General features: G+C 41.6%; 1 protein-coding gene across 1 annotated transcript in view; it reads right to left on the minus strand.

The window, feature by feature from the left end:
• Positions 1-23,136, minus strand: part of LOC131259337 (uncharacterized) — a 35,658-nt gene that overhangs the window by 11,562 nt on the left and 960 nt on the right. Inside the window, exons 2-3 of the mRNA XM_058260802.1 lie at positions 22,309-22,539; positions 22,048-22,252 (exon numbers count right to left, since the gene is read on the minus strand). Of these exons, the coding sequence (XP_058116785.1) occupies positions 22,048-22,252; positions 22,309-22,539 (436 nt within the window). The remainder of the gene's footprint in view (positions 1-22,047; positions 22,253-22,308; positions 22,540-23,136) is intronic.

Genomic DNA, 23,136 nt, shown 5'->3' on the forward strand with positions numbered 1-23,136 from the left:
TAGAGGCGCAATTGCAACTCATCTTAACGCGATTTCGTTCGTTTTTTTAAGTTTAGGGTTTTTTTTTCTGTCGTTTAATCCGACAAGTATCTCTTCCCGCTGGCATCCTTTTTTTTCTCCAGCTTCTTCTTCTCAGATGTTCCTTTAGAGCCACCTTTGTGCTCCCTGTATTGGCTCTAGGGTGTGAAGAATTGGAAAAGTTAAATGCAAAAAAGGAACAGAAGAAAAACTTAAGCCACATCATCCCGATCAGTGGCGGAAGTCCTGTTGAACTTCCGCAATCTTGTTGTCACCGAAAAGAAAGTGGACATTTGCAGGCGCTCACTTTCCCGACCGACACGATTGAGTGGGTGAAAGCAGGCCGAAATTGAATAAAAGTGATGCGTTAAGCGTTAAATGGGATTTTTACTTTTACTTTTGCTCATGCTGTGTGCATTTTTTTTCACGAGGCCGTGGCGAGTTTTTCTTTTGCTTCGCTCTATTTCCACGGACACACTTCGTCACGATTCGGCGACGGTTCGAAATTGTCCGCCCGTTTGCGGAACTCTTTCGGTCGAGAATTTTCGGAAATTGTGCGTGCAAGATTGCCCACTCGGCCCGCCCGGCGGGGTGTGAAGTAATAAAGCCCTTTCTTGCATCTTCATCATGGCGTTTTTTTTTGGCAGAAAATAAACGTCCCGGAAGTCCGCCTGTTTGGGGCGAAGGGAAAGAAAAGGGTTTGTTTGGAAAAGACACATTACTGTGGTTATTAGATTTTTTGTTTGGATTATGTTGAGGAAAACGGTTAGACGGAAATGTGGTACGATATGAAATAAACCATAATATAAACGTCATTTAATGATATAAATAGAAGATATAAATTATCTTGTAAAAATATAGATTCCGTGACATAGTTGAAGTTTTTCAGTATTGTAAAGGAACACAAGGAAAATTTGATACTGAAAGTCTTTAAACGTAAAAGTTTATTGTTGTTTAGGTTTAGATGTTTTTGTTGTGAAATTAAGTGATTTATAAAATTACCACTTTGACCACTAAGATCTTCTATGATGTGTTGGCATTATGCATATTAAATTACTCATTAAGTTCTGGAATGTTAAGACGGCAAGCTTGCGAACAGCATGAATAGGAAGACAAATCAGTCAGCGTCCTCTACACGTTTAAAACATATAATTTTCGTCAAATTTGAAACATTGGCAATGGAAATTGTTATCTTATGTTGGTTAGAATTAGAAAAAAAAAATATGTTTTTTCTTTTATCCTTTGCTTTAACAAACAATTTGTATAATGGATGAATGATATATATTTGATCAGTTCAATTATATGTTCAGTTCCTTATAAGCAAGTCATTTTATAGAAAGCTTAAACGTGCTTGCTAATTCCACAATCAGGTATCACTGTAACGTTTGGAAAGAGTCTACATACTTCTACTTGCATGGAAGAACTCAACAGTTTTTCTATAAAATTATGAATCTGGGTGAAATCATATTTGTTAATTTTTGCCTTGCTCCAAGAGGGTTAATTTTGTTACTTTTGTTTAATAGGCATTAATTTTGTCAAACCTGTTAATACTTATACCGTTGTTGTTGAAAGATCTTAAAAAATGGTCACAAAAGGAAAAAACGGCCAAGGGTTTTTAAAATGAGTAATAAAATGAGGATCTTGGTATACATAAGTCACGACAATGCTTCGCAATGAATTCCAAATGAGACATCTCTAGTAGCAAAAAGTAATGTAAACATAACAGTCTAAATAAAATTTAGAATTCAACAGACCAAAACGAGAACTCACGACGAATCTAAAAATCGAAGGATTAGGAATATTTAAATGTCAGAAATATGAGCAACGCATTGCACAGTTTGAGTAAACCGTGAACAACCGTCGTCTAGTTCTTACCAAATCCTTTCTCCCGAACCTTAGGCGAATTTCTGCTTAAAGTGTTCCCCATTGTAAATTGCACCCAATTAACACTTCTGGACTTTAGTTGTTGTAGCATGTTCCAGACAAAGCTGTCGACACTTGTCCAACCCCTCTTCGGATGCCGGATCTTGCCACACAGCTCAGCGTTGCCACTGTTTTCCGAACGTCACAGCTGGCAACAGCTGTCACTAAATCAAACCACAGTCGAGGCGAAACCTACGGGGGCCACACTTCAAATGCGCTTGCCTTCAATTATCGGATCAACCGAAGGCTGGCTAGCTGACTGAAGGCTGAAGGACGTTTGGCCCTGGGTCGCACGGTTTTAGTGCAAGTAGTTTCGAACCGTTTTCGAACGTCGGAATCGTGAATCATCAGAATGGTATCGTAACGCGCTGTAATTAGAACATTTGTGTGGTGCTTGGTTTTTTCTTCCTTATGTTAATAAATCGACTTTAACTGTTTGCGGTAGAGATTTGCTACTGTGCATCGGCGAGGGGTTTTCCACCGGTGTCCACCGGGCATGAGTTGTCACCAAGTTGGTCCCGCGCTTTGTTGCACGTTGGCCCTCGGAAAGGGGCGCGCAGTGGATGTGGCGGAGTCAAGAATAATTGCCACCAATAAATTAGCGGAGATTATTACCAGCAGTAATTTATTTATTTACGCTCCGTATTTATCGTATTATGATAGTGTGCTGAAAAGTGCTGGCACAAAAGTTTTTGGCCGACTTTCTGCCTTACCTTTCTGGCACCCCTGGAAGCCCCTTTCCTCTTCCGGAGCACGATGGGTCTTATGTTTTTTGTTCCATGTACCGAAGGGACATCGCTTCGTTCGTCTCTTTGCCTCGTGAGGTATTGAAGGAATTCTGTCCCCGACAGGGATCGTTCGGTGTAAACTAACTCCACCGAACACGGACATTCTTTTCTCTCTACCCTGCTTCTCGGTGTGTGCCCTTATGAGGAAGGTTGATGCCTGTGGCTCAATTAACTCACCGGGCGTACGGAACATTTCATTTAAAAGTGCCCTACAACGTCACGCCGCCAAGTCTCAACGGCCTCAATTTCGCTCGAATCGATCAGGGTGAGATCGATTGTCATTTAATACGCACACATCTACACAAACACACACACTATCACTTGGTGGTTGGTTGGAAGGAGCGTTTTTTTCTCTGTGCTTGGAACGCACCATCTTTGCAATCGAATCGAAACGGAATTACGAACTAATAACGATAATAGTAAGGAGAGCGACATCGAGAGCGAGCAAAAAGCAAATTGTGGGTTGCCTAAGTTTTGTCCTCAGTCTGATCCAATTAAGCGGCGTACAGATAAATCAACCCGCGGAACCGGACCGAACGAGCAAAAACCGATACGAACTCGAAATGTATCACAAATCACTCCCCCCCTTGATGGTCATGAATGCTGCCCCGGCTCGACTCGAGTGTGGCCTGGATGTCCTTGTTCGGTCCCCATCCTCGATCGGTTCGGTCCTTTTCGTCCCAACGGCGAAAGTGGAAATGATTTCTTCATTATTGAATTAGTGCCCGAACCGCGGCGGGCGAATTTCTGAAGTGTGGAGTTTCGCTTCGCCATTTTCCGTTTTGTTTATTTGTTGGCGAACCGTCAGCGATCGTTAAACGTTCCGCTTCCATTATGGACAAATCGAATCGGCTCGTGTCATTTCCGGGTGATGGAGAAGCCGCATAAATGTTTATGCGTTGTCAACGGAAACGTCCAACAAGGTTAGTCGATGGAGAAGGATCACTCCCGACGGTTCGATTAATTAAATTCGAAACAAATACGGCGTCCAGCAGCGTGACGGTGGCCAGTTGGGCGTTTGATTAAGATCGCAAAATGTCATACCCAAATCGGTTGGGACAAGGACGAATACAAGAAAACGGACGAGTGAGTTCAATTCGAGGCATTTAATGTTTTAAGTCAGATACATTTGAAGAATTACAGAAAGATTACATTTGATTAATTTCCCAATAAGTACATCAACTTTAAAAAAAGAAAGTAAATTCTTTTTTCAGTTAGAATGTATTTATTCACGATTGTATGATGAACTACGCGAGACCTAAGATTCTAGCAGCAGATTTTCATTGTTTCGCTTGTTTTAAGGAAACCTCAGGACTTTAGATATGTGTTTGATCAAGTTCCATAGTGGGATGTCATAATAACAACTTTAATGTTGTTAAATTATTGCATTACGAGCTAAAAAACACAATAATTTAAACAATTTGACACCCATGTTAATGGTACAATTTTATGTCGAGTTGTTCAAGCCAATTTTATAAACATAGGATCGATAATTTTGTATAACACGAATAAAACTATAATGGGCATTTGAAAACCAATTATAGATACAATTGCACTTATAAAAACATTTCTTCAATTATTTCGAGAAATTTAAGAAACACTGCTTATTGACAGTTATAACAAGGTTAAACGTGACTATCCAAAAGATTTTAGATTGATCCACTCCACTTTATTATTAGACCCTTTTCTTAAACAAACAATGATCGGATTCGAATACGCTCTTTAATAGCTATAGTTGGTAATCAAAGTGTCTTGGATCTTGTCGCCACCTGATTCCCCCGGAATTACGCCAGAAGAATGTCGCTAAACGCTAACAACTTCATCATTGCAATAAATCATCACCGACCGGAACCCGCCGTCAGAATGCTGTCCCCGAGTGTGTCTCGAACTGAGCTCATCGATAAACACCGTCGTTTGTTAAGGACACGATCGCTGTGTTGTAATTACCTTCACTTGCCGATCGTTGCCGGTTGCACAACGCCACTGTTTGCGCGAATTGATCGATCGAGCGGTCGATCGAGTCATACCTTCTGCAAAGGTGAGCTTTGGCTCGCAAGCGGAGTCACGGCATTCCACGATTATTGTCCACGACTCGCGTCGGTCGGTGAGTGAGTAGTGAGTGATGGCATCGTTGGGGACTTTTTTTTTAAAACCGACTCATGAAACGCTTGATCCAGGGAAGGTTCAGATGAAAAAAAAGGTAATAAACGGTACGCAACCCCGGCACGTTAAACAACCATCGGCGACCATCAGGTTCCACTTGTTTCCACTTATGTAGTGACATTTTCATTTCGCATTGTGTCCGTTTTGGTTGGCATTGAAGGGCTGCATGTTTTTGCACCCGAACGTTTCGTTCCCTTTTTCTTCGTTTATCTATTTTTTCCACGCGCCGAAAAGCACACGTTCGACATATTCGCTCGCCGTTGGTTGGTGTTTTGTTTTGCTTCTTGGTTCCCGAGATATGTTCACACTGTTCACCGTCAGAAGTGGCCAAAATGCCTCCAACTCAACGACTCAAAGTCGCCGTGACACAATCGTAATGTTCAACACTCATATCGGAGCGGGCGATCCGGTTCGATGGTGCGGGAAATGTCATGCCCCTGTCGTTGTTATGCTCGATTAAGGTACTCATAGACGGTCACAATCGGTTCGTGCGAAATTATGCACTTTAAGTGAATCTATTCCTCAAAGTTTATGGATCGAATGGGACAAGGTTCTACGAACTGTGACGCGTGTACCATATTTGTCAAACTATTTGTTTGAACTAGCTTTTGATGACAACTATACACACCCATACTCCTTCAAAGAAATAAAAGGATGTAAATTATTGTAAAAAAACTAGAAAAATAGTCTTATCTAGAAACAACTTTTTCTCAATTAAAATGAACGATGAACGATGAAATATTAATTTTCAAGGATTAAACATATTGAAAAGACAGAAATAAGCGAATTTTGGTCGTGTATTGGTGGCCTAAGCTCCTAAAGGGGCAACCAGTAGAAAAACTGCCACTTCCAACGGCAGAATATAAAAAGGCAACAGAAATGAACAAACGGAAAAAAGACAACCCATAACATACTCGTTTTCTGAACTGTGTGTCCACCCATGAAGCCACGAACAACTAATAGAAACATCACATGCTGTCGCTAAAGTGATTTTTTGTTTCCTCACCTTCGCCACCTCCTCCACAGGGCTCACTCTTCCACCCCACTTGGGCCACGAGGAGGTTAACAACGCTAATAATGATAAAATATTTGCTTCACGTACGGACGAATTTTAAATTGTTATAAAATTTTTCCTACGTGATTTCCACTCCCGACGGCGACACACGATAATGCCGATGGGGCTTTCCCGCTGCGAGTGGTGATGATGTGTGGTGGGAGTTTTGAGTTTTTCACCGTGCCCAGTGAGTTTTTCCTGCTCCACGTGGGACAGTTGGTGTTGGTTGCGATTTTCCACCTCCTCTCACGGTCGCATTCGGAGGGTGATCAATTTAGCATGTCGCCATCCTCTGCCACCTTTCCTTCACCCTTGTCCTTGCTCACGTGTCTGTTGCAGGGGTGGTGGAAAATCGGTGTTTTCCACCGTGGCGGGCAACGGCCACCTTTTTGGACCGAGCAACGTCAGAAAATTACTCATTGTTGTGTGTGCCGGGTCACTCCGGCCCCGTGCCCAAACTAGAACGTGCGGATGTTGCGAAAACGCATCAACTGATGATGACATTCAACGTTTGACCATCGATCATCGTAACGCGCCGCGCACACACTTCCCTGTTCCGGTGGCGACCGTCTGCATTCGAGGGAGCAGCATTTTCACTATCCATCAAACATAGGGGGGATGAAATCACTCACGGGATAGGTTTGTCGAACTTTCTTTGTGGCTTGAACTCGATTTTCTCATTAATTTGGAAAACGTAAATTCATGTCAACAATCTAAAAGGAATCTTTCTACGAGAATTTGGCAAAATAGATTACATTGAAAGTGTACATTTTAAGTTGTGGCCGATGGAATAACGCTCGTGTTCGTTATAGCATTACATTAATTGAATATTTTTTTCACCTCTTTCTGACGATTCTCGTTTGTACGGGAAAAAAATCAATCCTTCCCGCACTGCCATAATTAGCATTTAGAAGCCATTTGTGTCCGCTGGCAAGTGGTTTATAAACATTCGCTGGCAACAGCAGCAGCAGCAGCACGATGTGTCCATATTCGGCAACGTTGATGCAGTTTGCAAAAATTGCATTCAATTCAAATGCACCTCACGGATGCACCGCGCGAAACGGTCAGTGCGAAGAGTGAGTGAGCGCAGTTCAGTCGTGTGCGTCACATCACCATCGTCGTCGTCGTCGTCGTCGTCGTCGTTGTCGTCATCATCATCATCATTATCATCGCCATCGAGGCAAGAGCATGTCAACTGTCCCGACGGATGGGTGGCTGCCCTGCGCTCGGTAGGAAACTGCGGTGCAACTGCGACACTACGACACTTCGAACTGCAACTGCACAAACTGCGCCGCAATCAGGCATGCAGTTTGCAAATTATCTATTGCAACTCTAATCGTGTGCCCGCCGAATAGTCGGAAAGGAAGGGGAATGGTCCGGGAGATCTGCCGCAGAACCGGAGGGTCACGGTTTCGTCCGGTTTGAACGTCCTGCTTCCCCTCTCCCTCCTTCCTGCGCAGCACACGCAGACATAATCGATCATTTTTCCGGTGCATGATTGAAGTTTTTCAATGCCACTCGCGCGCGGTGTTGTTGCACTGCGTCGGCGGCAGTAGCATGTTTAGGTAATTTGATTCTTTGTTAGAGGGTGGTTAGGCATTTTCACAACATTTTCCAGCCACCGTGGAGTGCCGTTGGCAGTGTCGCCGTTTGAAAGTGACAATTGTAATCGAACCCCGAATTGTACGCAATTAGTAGGTTAATTTGACTTCGACCTTTTTCGACCGAGACCGGAAAAGTGGCAAGGATTCATCTCCATGAACAAGTTATGTAGCGAAAGATGATTCTCTTCAATAATCAAATTTTTGTTTTTTATTTGGAAACTACTATCAAAAAGAAACATGTATAAAAATACGAAATTTAAACAAATTGTTTATGATTCAAGAAGTAAAAACAAACTACTTGAAAAAGGATCATATGTTCATATTAAAAGATCAATAATCAAATTATAAAAGAAAGTTTCGAAAGACAAAATTGTTGGTAAAAAAACATGTTTTATCTTTGTTTTATTCATTATACGTGACCACTTTATATAGTTTTCGCCGAATTCATCGTACCTTTATTTTATCTACACGCCAACACTCTATTACAGTTGACACGCCAAGCAAACTGACCCGTTAGATTAAAAAGTCTAGTAAACATAAACTCAACACGAAAGATAAGTATACTGGAATTCATTTGTGAAGCTCCATCTGTGAAAATCGTAAAAATCAAATGATTTACAGTTGTTGCGTCCAAAATCTTGCAAATGTGTGTTTTGTTTTCCAACTGATTATCTCAAAAAATATTTTACCACAACCTTCTGCCTAAATTTGGTCCGATCTTGTTTTGTTTTAGTTTTTACATTTTTTTATCTTCATTAAATTGATTATCATAGTCAGTAGGTCATTATTCTTCCCACTCATTTTAGTTTTCTCTCGTTTGATTGCGCCTAATGCACTGCCTATTACATTGATTAAACTACAATTTATTAAAACAAGGTAACGTTAAATGCAATCAAATGCATTACACACAGCCATTTAAAGCTAAAAGGAGGGCAGAACGTGTTAATGCCTGCACTGAAGTATGGAAAACTTTGCCACACCTAGCGGCTTAACAACTTCTTAGCCCGCAACCCATAAGTTCGGCGTCCCGCATGTCGCAGCCTCGTTAGTGGCCAGGCACGGATGCAGCAACCCCTCGATTTCGATCCGGAATTGGCCGAGGGGAGCAACTACACGTACACACATTCACACCCCGGACCATGGTTCAACCCTCCGCTGATCGAGTAGCAGTCAATGATAAATACCAGATTATATTATTTTTCTAAAATATTACAAATTGTTTGTACCCGACCCAGATGTGCCAAATCTCGGCTTCGGCTGGTGGTGGTGGTGGTGATGATATGCTATTGGATGGGTGTGCGCTTCATGTCTCCCTTCCCGCCGTCGCATGAGGCGGCCAAAGTTTGGCCTGGCCCCGTCATCGCGAGACAAATGATGGGCACCTCTGGCTTTGCTTTAATGTTTTCTTCAGCATATTTTTTTATGCTTTCGCCTTGCCTTGCTGTCAGAACATTTGTGACGACAGGACCTCGAGGAAGGAAGGAGGATAAGCACGCATAAAGGTAACGTTACAGTTAAAGGAATGAAAGGAAAACAGGGAAAAAAGGAAACACATAACCATGACAGTCCTCCAGATTTGCCACTTTCCGGCCGTACTGCCTTTTTATCCGGTCTTTGTAGGAGAGATTTTTCTCTCTCTTCGCTATTGAAAAGCTGAGAAGTCCCTTTTTCCCCACCCTTTCTCGGCCCAGCCAGCCCGCGTCCATCCAGTGTGTCCTTTATTTGCGGGTTTTCGCTACAAAACGGTAGCGGCAGAAAAGAATGTATAGCGAAGAAAAAAAACAATAGCACAACCAGCCCTTGTTGACTTTTTTATTGCTATCTTGTCTTTCAGTTCCGCCCTCCCCTGGCCACCGTCCTTTCAGGAGATTCCCCTTCTCCTTTTTGACCTCGCACCCTGTAGCCTTGTTGTTGGTTTTAGGGATTACCGACAAATAAATCGCCGAAGCCGAAGCCGTCAGTTCCTGCTGGAGGCAGAAGGGAGTGGGCATCGGGTCGGGTTTGTCAAAAGAATTCCTGCCAACACTCCTCCCGAGTGGCTTCCGTTGCGTGAATGCGCCGTCTTTTCCCGACGCGACAGGCGCTTCGGCCAAAAACCGCCAAAATGGAAATGGGAATTAAAAACGGATAGTAGGACAAGGATCCAGCAGGATCTGATTACGTCCCTCTCGGTAAGCGCGAGCACTTTGAATCATTCACACCTTCGGGTCGATGCTGGTGAATGGGGGCCGTGCCAGCTTTCCCTCGATTTCCTCGAAGACCGTGCGGCTTCATTTTTTCGCTTTTTTGCCGTACCACCTAGTGCCCTTGTTTGGCTGGCTCCGTTCTGGTTGATGGATTCGATAAATTAAAATAATTTTTAAGGTTTGTAGAAGATTATAAAAATGGGTACAAACGAGTCTGTGCCGCACCGAAAGAGCCATCCTGATTGAATTTAAATGCCATGGTAGGGGAAAAGGGAGGAGCTTGGTGGCACATCCGCACGTTTGTTCTAATTATTCAAGGCAGATGTCACACTTACATTGTTCCATTGTGCAAACTCGATCCACCGTTAAGTGGCATTAGCTTGTTGTAGGGCAAAGTTTGGGAATCGTGGTTATTTTATCTATTGTTTTTTTTATCGTGCTGGATTGATAGTTATAATCTGATAGATTTAGCTAGACGTTTTTTGGATAAAAATGTAAATATTATTGGGAAAACTACGCTAGCTCAAATATGTTAACTAATATTGAAATGAAAACATTTACATTTTGCAACTACATTTTTAATAGGAGCGGTAGAAGAAAGTTGTTTTATATATATTTTAAGCAAATAATTTTAAGAATTAGATCAAACGAATTACTTAATTGAATATTTGTGAATAATACCTGAGACAGAGCAAATGTGCTTCATAAAAACAGAACGAAATTGTTAGCTTACGGAAGTTTTTGCAACTCACTTATATTACGCACAAAAATGAGCAAACTAAAGTGTACGTTATTTTTGACCCAATGTAAGATATAATGTAGATTTTCTCCAGCACTTGAGAGTTGAATGGTAAATAAGCAAAACAAGGAAAATATATTTAACAGAATCAAATTTCAGACCAAACGATCTGATCCAATGACGCTTGGACCAAGCGGTCTGAAAATTTAGTCATCAATTGGGCTTGGTATATTGCTTCTGATTTTCAATAAATTGTATCTTTATTATAATAAGCGTCAAGTTACTATTCCATTTTATAGGTATTGTTTGTACTTTACTGTAATGTCCAGTTTAGACCGTATTACACAAGTTTTGGCACCAACCACTAGGCACATATTTCGTCCTAGAAATTTATAAATAAAAGCGCAATAAATCAACCCTCTCTCTCTTGATCCTCGCACTTCGATGTCATCATTGGGTAACTATTTGTCGCGTCCAAAACAACGATCCGAAATTTCGCGCTAGATCAGGTATTGTTTTATGTGTCAAACTTTAAGATGCGTTCTTTGATCAGCACGCAGCTGACAATTCTAAGATTCTTTGACAAATCCTTCTCCTATCATCCCTTTGCATCGTATTCAATTGCAATTACCCAAGGGATGCATCTGTTTACTGGCGACGGCTCGATACAACACACTTTTTGTAGTTCCTTAATCAGTGTGAGCGTAACAGCTTCTTCCAGCAGCTCCCATAAAACGAAACCATCAAGGCATGAAGTTGATTTTCTGTTCCATTTATTGAAGCCGATGAAAGCCAAATAAAACCCAAAAATGTTAAAAAGCGGTAAAGTGTTAATTTTTCAACAGCCTTCGGCTTCAGCCATGCATGCACCCCTTCCCGCCCGTTGGCATGTGGCAGCTCATCACAATCGAGGCTGGGGCGAGCTTGGGCTCGAAAAAACCGCACTTCACACTTTGCTGAAAAGCCGCCCTCCTTGGGAACCGAATCGCGGCGATCGCAGCTTACGGCGGATTGCCGCCCCGGTCTGGCAGTTGAAGTTGATTAAATTTGAAGATTTTAATCAGGCTGAGAATTCTCAGGGAACGGAGAGGAGACAAGCGTGAGGAATAAAGGAAAAAGAAATCTGACACAATTCCATCTGGTTTGTCGTCCGAAGCGGCCTAAAACTCGGTTGGGTTTCGGTGGCACAAACCCGATACTGCCGATTACTGGCTGTCCGCTAGCTGTCATTGGGAGATTAACTACTGTTCTTCGTATTTTTCAACATCCTCATGCGTCCGCAAGTCATCTTTTCGAGATTCGAAGCTGCTTCGATGCTTTGGCACGGTGGGAAGTGATTGTGGTCTCGATAGGTCGCTTGCGATCGCTTTCGTCGGTCCGTTCTCCAGAAGGATTAAATCTCCAACGTGCGTTCCTACCTTGGCTTGCCATAATCGGGTGGAAGCTTCTGTATCGTGTCCACAGACTACAACTCTTTGATCGCCGCATCAAGATTCTCTTCACTAACTTTGTAGAGTAATTAAAATCGTACGCTGGAGCTTAAATCCTCACCATATCTGGGTGGTTTGTTCGCGGTTCAAAATGTGAAACGTAGATTTGTGAAGTGAATATTTCAACCATCACAACTGTAAGACTTGTGAAAAACCAGCAAAAATAATTGATGCCTTCTTAAGTGACTTTGCAACTTTTAAAAACAGGCTGCGGTGTTGATGGTGTACCGAAACCAAAATAAACTTCTAATAAAGTGGTACATTGTGGGCGCAGATAATAAACATTCTGCAAACCGCGTCGCCTTCGTTGCACCGGAATCAATAAAAAACCAACCATTAAGTGCCGTTTAGTGCAACAGAAGAAAGCTTCCGTTGCGCTGTGGACATCTTTCACAGCAACATTGTATGCTTTAAGTCGATGCCCGAGGTTAGGCCGCGTCATTCGGTGTCCATCACCGTCCAAGAGATTGCCTTCCGTTGGGTTGCATTAAAGTTATCATAAAAAATGCAGCACACACAAACGCACACATACGCGCGAACAGGCCCCGGTCAGAAGTTTGCCGACCTGCGTCGAGCTCGAGCAAATCGAGGTTTGAAAGGGTCCGTAAAAGGAAACCATATTCCGGTATCGTAAAAGTAAATAAAAATATTAAAAAGCATCGCTCGCTGGTACTGGTTTCCATTAGGTGGTGACTTCCTCCGGGGGTTGTTCGGTGCTTTGATCAGTTGTTAGGTGGGATCAACGATGATTTGGCACCCGAGCTTCACAGCATCCATGCGCTTAGTTCTAAAAGGCTCTGTTTGTGACGCACCAACAACGCGCTGGATTTGATTGCTGCAGTTGAGCTAACAAGTGGAATGCATTAATCAGACCCTATTGCTAGATACACCATTCCAGGCACTCGTTTCGTAAAAATACATTCAAAGGTGTGACATAAAGATATTAAGCTACGAGAAACGAATAAAATCATCGCACCGAAGCTCACAGATGCAATAAAATGTTGGTAAAAGTAGTGCCGTTATTATTTTTTACACGCAGTTTCTGATAAAATTACCAAAGCTAATTTCCAGAATTTCGTACTCTGATTTAAAAATCATTTTAAGGCAGATATTTCAATGAGGTGATTAAACATTTCAAGATCTAAATTGTCTTTCAAGCCAATTTGGTTTATGGATTTTCCTTTCAGATCTCAATAACATATAACTAATAACATTACTTACTTCTCAATAACTAATAACATTGCTTCTTTTTGATTTCCTAGCTTCAACTTTGGCGAAAGTAGCAAATAAGTTAGCACAAATAACGTTCGAGGGAACATATCTTCTTAAAAACAGGATTGTTAATTGTTTTGACAACATTTGAAATATAAAGGTACACATTTGAAATTCAAATTTTTTTTAAAAGAGTGAAGTAAAAGTAAAAAAACAAAAAGTAATTTTAGAATAAATGGTAATTGTCAAGAAAATTCAACTGTTTTATCATTGAGAAATCGTTAATTTATATTAAAACGCCCAACGACTAAAGGGAAATTGTCGTATACAATTTCTTATTCTTGCTCACGATTCTAGCAAGATGTTCTTAGTATTTATTTTATAAGCTAGTTTAAAAAATGCAAATGCCAGTTTTCAATTTATGTCATTAACCAACAATCATTGCGCGTCCCATCAATTAATCGTGGAACTCGCGCGCAAACCGGTAAACTTTAAAATTTATTCGATTAACGAGCTGTCCTCCCCTCGATTCCCGGTTGCCCCTTTAAGGTTGAGTGGTAGAAAGATCAAGGGAAATCTTCATTTACTAGTGTTTCCTTTGTGTTTGGCACCGGTTCAAGTTCCTCCGAGCGGTCGCCGGCCACTCAGCCGGGAAAATGGAAAAATGCAACCGAAAATAAAAGAGCAATGCCAACGAGCGACCGAATGCATGGTTTTATTATTTATGATGCCATGTTACGTGCTAATTGAAATTGGAAAAGCCACACAAAAGTGAAGTACTGCCTTGTTTGCGGGGACGCTTGTTCAACGTGTGTGTATGTGTGTTTGTTGGCGCGCGGCACTGTGTACGGATGACGGTCCCGTTCGGACGACGGGTGTCAACCCCTTGTAATTTGTCAATTAGGACATTGTTAAAACTCACTCGATACATTGGCGAAATGTGCCGTTGGGCCGCAGCTTCCCACCTACCGGATGAAAGAAAAAGAAACCAGGGGAAAAAGGGAGCATTCGTCGCAAGGTCGAGTAGGACGCTTTCGTTTCATGTGCCGCATAGGGTGACGGTGTGGCAGCAAAAGGATCAAACAAATGAATTGAGCATCATGTCACTTTGGACTGTTACTATTTGTCGATTGTTCTTTATTCGTTTGATTTTCCTTTTTACACACACACACATATATACACACTGCCGCACGTAAGCTCGTGTTGGCACTCATTATGCTCGCACGGCATGCGAATCGTTTGAGGTTACAATTTCAATAAATAACGATGACTTTCAACAAGGACCGCCACCAAACCGGCTGGCCGCAAACACCGCCGTCCCTTGCTTTCTTCCACCGATGATGATGAGGAGGATGATGGGCCCACTTGAAAGCACTGGGAAAAGGGAACCGGGGAAAACGGTAGCCTCCGATTGCAATGGGAGGGTTTGCGGTTGTAGGGTTTGCTGATGGTTCGGTTGACTTTGATTTTACGAGGCCACTTTTCGGGGATGAATGATGAAATGCACATCATGCACAGCACACGCTCCGTAACTGTGCGTCGAATAAGTGCCACAAGAGAGAGAGAAAAAAACAGGACGAAAAAAAAGGCTCAACATGTAAAGACCCACAGGAGTCCACTCTTGGTAACGACTTTCCGTGTGAGGTACCGTTTTCTAAAGCGGAGCAACTTCTCATGAAGTGAATTATGGCTCGAGGGTCCTTCAAAGTTTGCCTCTAATGCTATCAATGGAAAGTTGAATCCTGTCCAAAGGATGTCAATGGGATGTTCCTGGTGCAGCTTCCGGGGCATCACACTAGACCAGATGTCGGATGGAAGGCGCTATCGTAAAAGTGTTCAAGATGGGGTCATAAAATAATTCGTACACTTTTATGTGTACAGTAATTTTGTCAAAGAATTCATTGCAACAGTTAGAAAGTGACCGAATTGATCGTTGACAGTTTACAACATGAGAAAATATGTTCGCTGTTATGTTCATGAGGACAATAGCAAAAGAGAATATTGACTGTTTTCTAATGATTTGTTACAACGTATTAAATTATTATATTAAATGGGTTTCTTTCTCAAAATAGTTGGAAAAATAAAACTTAACTGAAGGTGAAAACAATTTTTATGAGGAATAGATAAAGTTTTAGTTGAGCTAATTTTGCAAAGATTGAAGGTATTGTTCCTTATCGTTTCTATTGCGATCATTAACTTTTGGAATATTGGTAGCAGAACGAATAAAGCTTAAGAAAATGAAATGCTCCCAAACAATTTGAAATGCTTATACATGAATATCGAACAAAAAATTACACATGAGGAACCTGATGCACTTTCACAAAAGAAAAGAATTCTATCAGATCAATGATTTTTAAACGTTCGTTAGGAAAGATTGAATATTGAGAACATTGATCTTGAGTTAGCAGGTATCATTCGCGAAAAAGGACGTAAAGTGTATACCGAAAAAAAAAACATTATAATCTTACTTTTCTACTTGTCGGTGCAGCAATAATGAAATCTTCAAAGACGATTCACTCGAAAATTGAAGGAACTACACTCAAAACCATTTTTTTTCAAGGGGGACAAGGGGTCTCTCCAAAGAGAGTTACTGTGACGGAAAGACGGAATATTATAAGATCGGTGGTCAGCCGTTAGTAATACCGGCGGATGCCAGACTCGAGATTCGATCCCACACCTGCGGGATCCTCGCGCTAGCGCTGGGCCATAGGCACTCAACAATACCGCAGAAGAAATACTTCCAATCGCGCAAGATGTAAGACGTGCAATGCTAATTATTTGTTGTAATTGTGCGGCAAATACATCAGAGAAGAGATATTTAGATTTCGGGAGTATGCAAAAAGAACAGAATTTATATTTCAATAGGTATCGAAAATCTGGAAAAGTTGTTAAAAGATTAGTCAATTACTGATGTTCCTCAAATGAATAGTATTGTCCCCGGCTGGTATTTAGTCTGTTGATAGTTATGAATGTTTTAGCCTGTTTAGTTTTTCTTTTTGACCCAATAATCAAGAGACTAAGCTAGATTGATTCGCTCGATCCATTGACACTAAGCTAGATCATATTATATAGGTACCAAGCAAGATTCGTTCACTATCCTTCGGTCATGATCACGTTAAAAGCCAGCCATGGAGCCAATATTATGTCACAATAACCGAGCTTTTTCGAGCTTCTTACAGTTTTTATAGAGCGAATGAATCTTCCAACCGTTTTATAAAACAGGGCATTATCCATTGCATTAAGTGCTCTAGATTTACATGGAAATCCTGTCTAGAATATCAGCCCGTGTAACCGGGCTTTATACCAACTGGTTAGAAAAATAAACAAGAAAAAACATTAAATTTCGTCACCTAATTGAAATATCGCTATTTAAAAGTGAAAAGTTTGCCAGTGTATCTCAACTACGTTTTTGATTCTATAAAAAAGATTCACGATTATGAGCACCGACGACCATCTCGCGCCTATCGATTGCGAGTGCAAGTGAGTTTATCATAACAAAATTTCATATACTTGTCCGACCAGTCGACGGAAGCAACTTGGCGGCAGCAATTGTTGTTCGGCGCAGAGTTAGTGCACAGCTAGGTTTACGTTTGTTTCGTCCGCTTCTTCCTCTTTAGTTTCGTATGGCAACTGAACAGTAACCGATCGCTTCGCGGATCCCGTTCAACAACGATGGAATGGAATTTCCAGCTGCAACCATATGGTGGCGCAGTTCTCTCTGAGGCATGCGATCTCCGCATGGACCGCGGACAAACGCTGGCAGTGTTTATGTTTACGATCTCCGATCGTCTTTTGCAGTCGGTAAGTGATTGTGTTGCCGTGTCCGTGCGTGCGGGGGCAATGAATCCACTTTGTTTTTGGAGTATGGTATATCCCTCCGAGTTGCCTTTGTGATCTTTCACTGATGTTCTATTCTTCCCCAAAACTCCCATTCGGTGGCGTAATGTAATCCTCCCGAGAAGTGCTTCCTAAACAGACAAAAAAGGCACAAATTCACGTAAGGAGACTTTGCTTATTTTAATTAGCTTCCATAAGCCGCATGTAAGTGCCGCTGTGTGTTGATGTATGAAACTGTTTGGATTTATCTTTCGCTCGCTCTCTTCGAACCTTCAACAGACCCTCGGTGCAACAATATTGTAGCCTTGGAACCGGTCGACATCAAAGTGCGGCGGTTTTTGGCGGTAGCGAGCAAATATTTTCCCAAAATAAATCAGACCTCACCGTATGCAAGGGCAGCTTGGAAAGCATAATATTATCGCAAAGATGAAATGAGTGAAAATAATATCTATCGCTTAAAGCACACCGAAAGGGTTAGGATAATGAGAAAACTAAATGGTCTCGTGCTAAACTGCTTTTAAACGTTTCATGCCTGAGAACAGCGCTAACAAATCATGCTGTTAGAATAACGCTATAGTAACTCATTTCACGTCTCATTTGAACGCACGTTCGGACAACCAATTCACAAACTTAACGGTCCGCATCATATGACCAAAGTGGAGCTGGTTTGAACATTGTCTAACTTGTACCTTACGCCACCCATCGTTACAGTGGCCGAATGTTGCAGAAATAATTTTCTAATTTAATCAGCAGCAAATTGGTAGCCATTAAAACAACTACCAATTACACTTGGGGCCAGATTTGTGCGGAACCGTACAAGGTTGGTGTCGGTTATGCTGCTAATGTCCGCCGGTATGATAATGCGATGGTTTCGTACTCGGGTTCTCGATGGAACGTTGTATTTATTGCGATCATAATCGTATCATCATCACCAAGAGAGATAACGAGCCCAAACTAGGTGATCGAAGAGATGCTGGCTCAAGCGTCTACACACGTCAGGACACAACGACCAGAACCGTCCGGCTGACCAGAAAACCTGCAAATAGGTTGTGGTTGAACGCACCCGTTTTACCGTTCGGCCTAATGTTCCATATCGCAACGACAACTTCGTGACGCACGTGGCAAAACGTGACGAGGAAAGGCAAAATATGTTTGATTGCAGGAAATCACTCGAACGCAGGAGGAAATGTACTCCCACAGGAGCATTCGCACACACACACGACCGTCACTTCGAGTGGCAGAAGAAGTCACTTTGCTTGGGGTTTTTCGGGGGTAATCACGTTACCCTCCAGTGAGTCAGGCTTCTACTCGCGGAACTGGGATGAATTTGTAATTTTGTCAAGTTGCTCCCTCCTCTATTTCCACAACTTTTCTCCTCACTAACTCACGGGAAAACGGTCCCCACGCAACTGATTTTCACACCAATTTGCAGGATATTCCCCCACGCCGTTGGGAAAACGTGTTAAACGGAAAACACGATTGATATTTGCGAAACCCCATCGGTTGAAGGGTAGAAAGAGAAGTGAGGCTCAGGATAGGGAGAGGGCAAAGTGTCGTCAAGTTGTCTGTTTGTTGAATTGAACATTTTATTACTACCGACTGTCGTCGTCGTCGTACTCGTCGTCGGTCGAAGAATTTGGACGGTTTGAAATGAAAATCTCCCCAAACGTTTGATAAAATGAATCGCAAAGGTGAAACGGAAGTTGTGGTTGAAGGAAATAAGTGAGTATTTTCTAGCAAGATTGTATTGGGACGAAGGTGTAAATTTAATTTTTTATCAATTTATGCATTGTGCATTCTCCCTTCACCATCTTCTAAATTAAAAGTATAGAAGTACTTTAAAAAAGTACTTTTAAAAGTACTTATTGTAATCTTGAACAATATCTAAATTAAACTAAGTGTGGAGTATTGATATTTAAAAACTTTATTCAGCACTCTTGCAGTTTGCTTGTTTGGAATCTTTATCGTGTTTTATTTTCTTCTGGGATTACCAATCTGTTTCTTTATCAAACCGTTGCACCAGACAAAACATTCCAAAAATACCAAAATATTGCAATTGTAAATAGGTATTTGTAGGTGTGATAAAACAAAATATATTTATTTTTATGGGAAGAGCTGATCAGGTGTTTAAGGTGTTTAAGAGTCAAAATTTAACATTGATTAATGTGAGTGAAAAATTAGGTAAAATTACCAACAATTTGCCCGATGCAAGTTCCTTAAATGTTCCGAGTTTAACAAATGTTCCTTATTGCGTCCTGGTATTTCCTTGAACCTTGAGCGGGTTGGAAAAGCGAGCTGTTTGGAATCACATAACTCACCTAATGGATTTTTAAGATTTTCCACACACCCGGCCACCGCTAGCATGCGGTTGGCTGGGAGGGAAAACACAGCGGGGCTAAAAGGAATTTGTCCGCAGCTCGTGCGGTATTTGGATGGAAAATTTATCGGCCCCAGGCTCATTTGTGGTCTCGCGGAACCATTTTCCCCGGGTCGACGTTGGATGGGTAATGAGGTAGAAAGAAGGAAAGAAACAAGGAAATGAAAGAAATGATGCCAAAGGTCCATCTCTTACAATCCCGCCAGAAGAATTCAGTTCCGACAGCCGGTCGGCGGAGTGGCACGGGGAGTCATAATTCAACCCGTTAAACGATCATTACGGATGTTTAAGACATCCGAATCTTGACTGGCAGGGAAACGGGTAAACCATAAAATTCACCCGAATAGATCACTCGTCGATAATTTAATTGTTCCGCCGAAGACAAATGGTACCATACGGCAGGAAAAACTCGTGCGCTCCGTCGTGTGAGCCGTGTCCATGGATCCGAAACGATTAACATTTCCACTCCGACCGAGGGAAGCTGGGCCACTTCTCAGAGTATTTTGTTTACACGTCAACTTTGTCTTCTTTGTGCAACCGCCACCCACCCAACATTAGCGTTTTCCACGAAGAGCCAACGATAGGAAAATGCTCGCTGACGAGATGACGAGGCGCGTGTGTGCTTGATTTTCCATAACCTCGAACAAGTTTCCTTTTTTTCCGTTCTCAAACAGTCCTAAAAATAAACTTATGCAAGACGATGGAAAGACAATACGGGAAAAGTCCCTTTGTTGAAACGTTTAATGGCAATCTTTTGCTTCGGTGTACATCCTTCTTACAACAAAACGTTACAAGTGGAAAAAAGCAGAAATAGAGCAAAAGGTCCCGGAAATTCCTCAACAGTGCACACTCAGATGGTTTACGTATTTGTGTATATGTTTGTGGTGGAAATTCTTAGGAAAATTCTTCTCCTCCCCGTGCTTTACAAGTATCCATTACGAACCGTGTCATGAGGCGATGAAAAGGTTATTATGAGGTATTGTTTTTCCGAAGCGAATCAAAACAAACAAAACCCCGAGGCCACTGGAGTTAAGTGGCTTAGTTTGAGGTGAAGGGTAAGGTTTGTTGAGGCGAATGAAATGTGAAGTGAAAATTAGTCAAACCTATTAGTGAAGCATGTTCGTAAGGTTTTCCGGGAGACGTTGAAGGAAAGCTGAGTGAAGGTTGGAAACAAGATGTTAAATTGATGTTTGGGTTGATTTGTTCTTGCTGGAGACTTTGGTCAATAGTGTAACTTAGACACCCCAGCTGTTTTCATATTTTCCGTGAGCAAAATATCGTAAAATTCAATTGAGTATTTCTTTTAAACCATATTAATCATTTGATTTCTAAACGTAGTTCGAAAACTGATATTCTAACAATATTTCCAAGATGGATATTCTCTAGCTTGCAACTATTGAAATTTTCTTCTCTATGTGCAGGGTTTTCAACCAAACTTCCAACCAAGTTTAAGTAGTATAAAGATCTACTGAAAGAAGATAAAACAAAACCAAAATCTATTCTTGTTACACTGAAGAAGTTTGCAGATATCGAACACAAAAAAAAATTTGGTTCTTCTGAATCAAAAAAACCACACGACTAAAAATTACGTAAAAGTGTTTTGATTTTATCCTTGTCCTGTTTTCATCAGTAGCTTTTTTATACAAATTATTTTCCTATCTGCACATCCATATTTGTCTGTATTACTACTGATTAAAAAATAAAGCTATCTGGCTGTTACCATCTTTTACAACTGATCCTCTCCAGAAAATTTGCGCTAACCTTTCCTTGAAGTTTTTCATCATGCTTAGTACAAGGAATTTATATTTTTGTTTAGCAATTTCATCCCGAAAATTTAATTTTTATTTTTTTTGAAATTCTCTTATTTGAAAATTTCACTTGATAAATCTTGTTTACAATAAATAGTTGCTTCGCCAAATAGAATATAATTGATCTGTGCATAGTTCAAATGACTGTACCTGAAGTTTTGGTTTTATAAGCTGAAGAAATTGATCGTAAATGAAAAACTTTCCAGTGCAAGAATTTCGCATTGAAGATATTATTCAAATCGAACCTTCCCTTTGAAGTGGTATCCTATAGCCCGCAGGCAGCACTGATTGTTTAACAGCTTTACGACGGAAAAACATTATCACCCTCAAGCCCTTCCCGACTTTCCGCTCGTAAATAAACCCGAAAGGACTTAGCACTTCCTCTTGCACGAACTCCGGCCGCTAAGTGCCGCTCGTAATTTGAGTTTAGGAGAATAATAACCTACGGAACGCTGGTTGCCCCCTTTGACTGGGCATTGCGGTGCCGCTAAGACGTTGGTGTAGGCAGCGGAAAGAAAAGATCGGGTTACGCATTTCCGCGTCCTGTGCGGTGGCGTTGAGGCTTCCAGCGCCCAACGAACACACCGGACAATGCAACAAAGGGACGTTTGGGATGAGAAATGTGCTAACCGATGGCCGCTGAAAGCTGGCACGCTTCGGCAATGATAATAAAAATTAATTTTCACGTCAAACCGGGCTTAGTGGGTGTTTTCTTGTTTCGGCGCTTCTTTGCCGCCGGGTTGCTTAAGCGATCCGACCCTACTTCCGGGACCTCCAGAACCTGGCTCTTCTGGAGGCTTTGGAAAAAGTGTGCTGAAAAAGCGAAGGAAAAGCAACGTTTTACTCACGTCGGAATCCGGGCGTTTCCGGGCTGCGCTCGGGGCTGCAGATACGGTCGCGGTCGCGGTCGCCTTCCTCGCTCGTCTGGCCCTCGAGCGACTCGTCCTTGGCGGGCGGGGACAGCGAGGTACAGGCCGGACTGGACGAGTCCGTCCGGAAGGATTCGGAACCCGACCCGGACGACCCGAACAGAAGTCCCTTCGAGAAAATGTTCTATGATCATTGAGGCGCACGGTTGCGTAAGGTTGGAGGATTCCGCGGGAACTTACTTGATCGATGCCGAAGCCCAAACACTTCGGTGGGGCGAAGGCCGAAGGCAGGGGCAGGTTGGACGGGAACGGCTTCACAAATGCCCCGCCGCCACCGAATGGGCTACTACCGCTGGCGGTCGAGACGGCCGGATTGAGAGGATGCAGGAAGTGTGGCTGGAAGCCGTGCAGGAGGTGGGCACCGTAGCCGCTCATGAGTGAGAGGTGGTGCAATTCCTTGGCGTCGGGAAGCTGCAAATATTGAATTTGTTTCATTATTTAAACTGTTTATCTTTCTTCATTAGCATTCTCAATATTGTTTGATTAATGCATAACAAATGATATTTTAAGGGTATTTATGCCTTTAAATTATATTACTAGCTATACATTTTGCATTTTTTGCAGCCGTACATTGCAATATTTCTGCGATTTTTTAAATAAATACATTTCTTTGGATTCTTCAGTTTTTATGTTTATGAATAAAATAAAATTGACATCTTTGATAAAAATTTGTAGTATCCCAAACCGATTTATTTTGCTTTTAAGGTAAAAGAACATCTGATCTGAGAAAATATACCTGGTGTAGAAAACCAAACATTTTAAAACATTTTGTTGTACTATTTTTATAAAATATTTTTTATGTATTCAAGATGGAAATACTAATTAATACGAAATTCAACATTGCACATCATAATAACTTTTTTTTCAAATTGCAAGTATTTGGATTTTTTTTTTTTGAACTGCATTGACTGAAAGATGTCTTTGATCAAAATAGAAAAATAGTAATTTAATTATCGCATGTTTAAAGAACTTAGACAGGCTTTATAAGCTACTGTGTCAGCATTACCT

Source organism: Anopheles coustani, chromosome 3, assembly GCF_943734705.1.
Source record: "Anopheles coustani chromosome 3, idAnoCousDA_361_x.2, whole genome shotgun sequence".
Taxonomy (NCBI): domain Eukaryota; kingdom Metazoa; phylum Arthropoda; class Insecta; order Diptera; family Culicidae; genus Anopheles; species Anopheles coustani.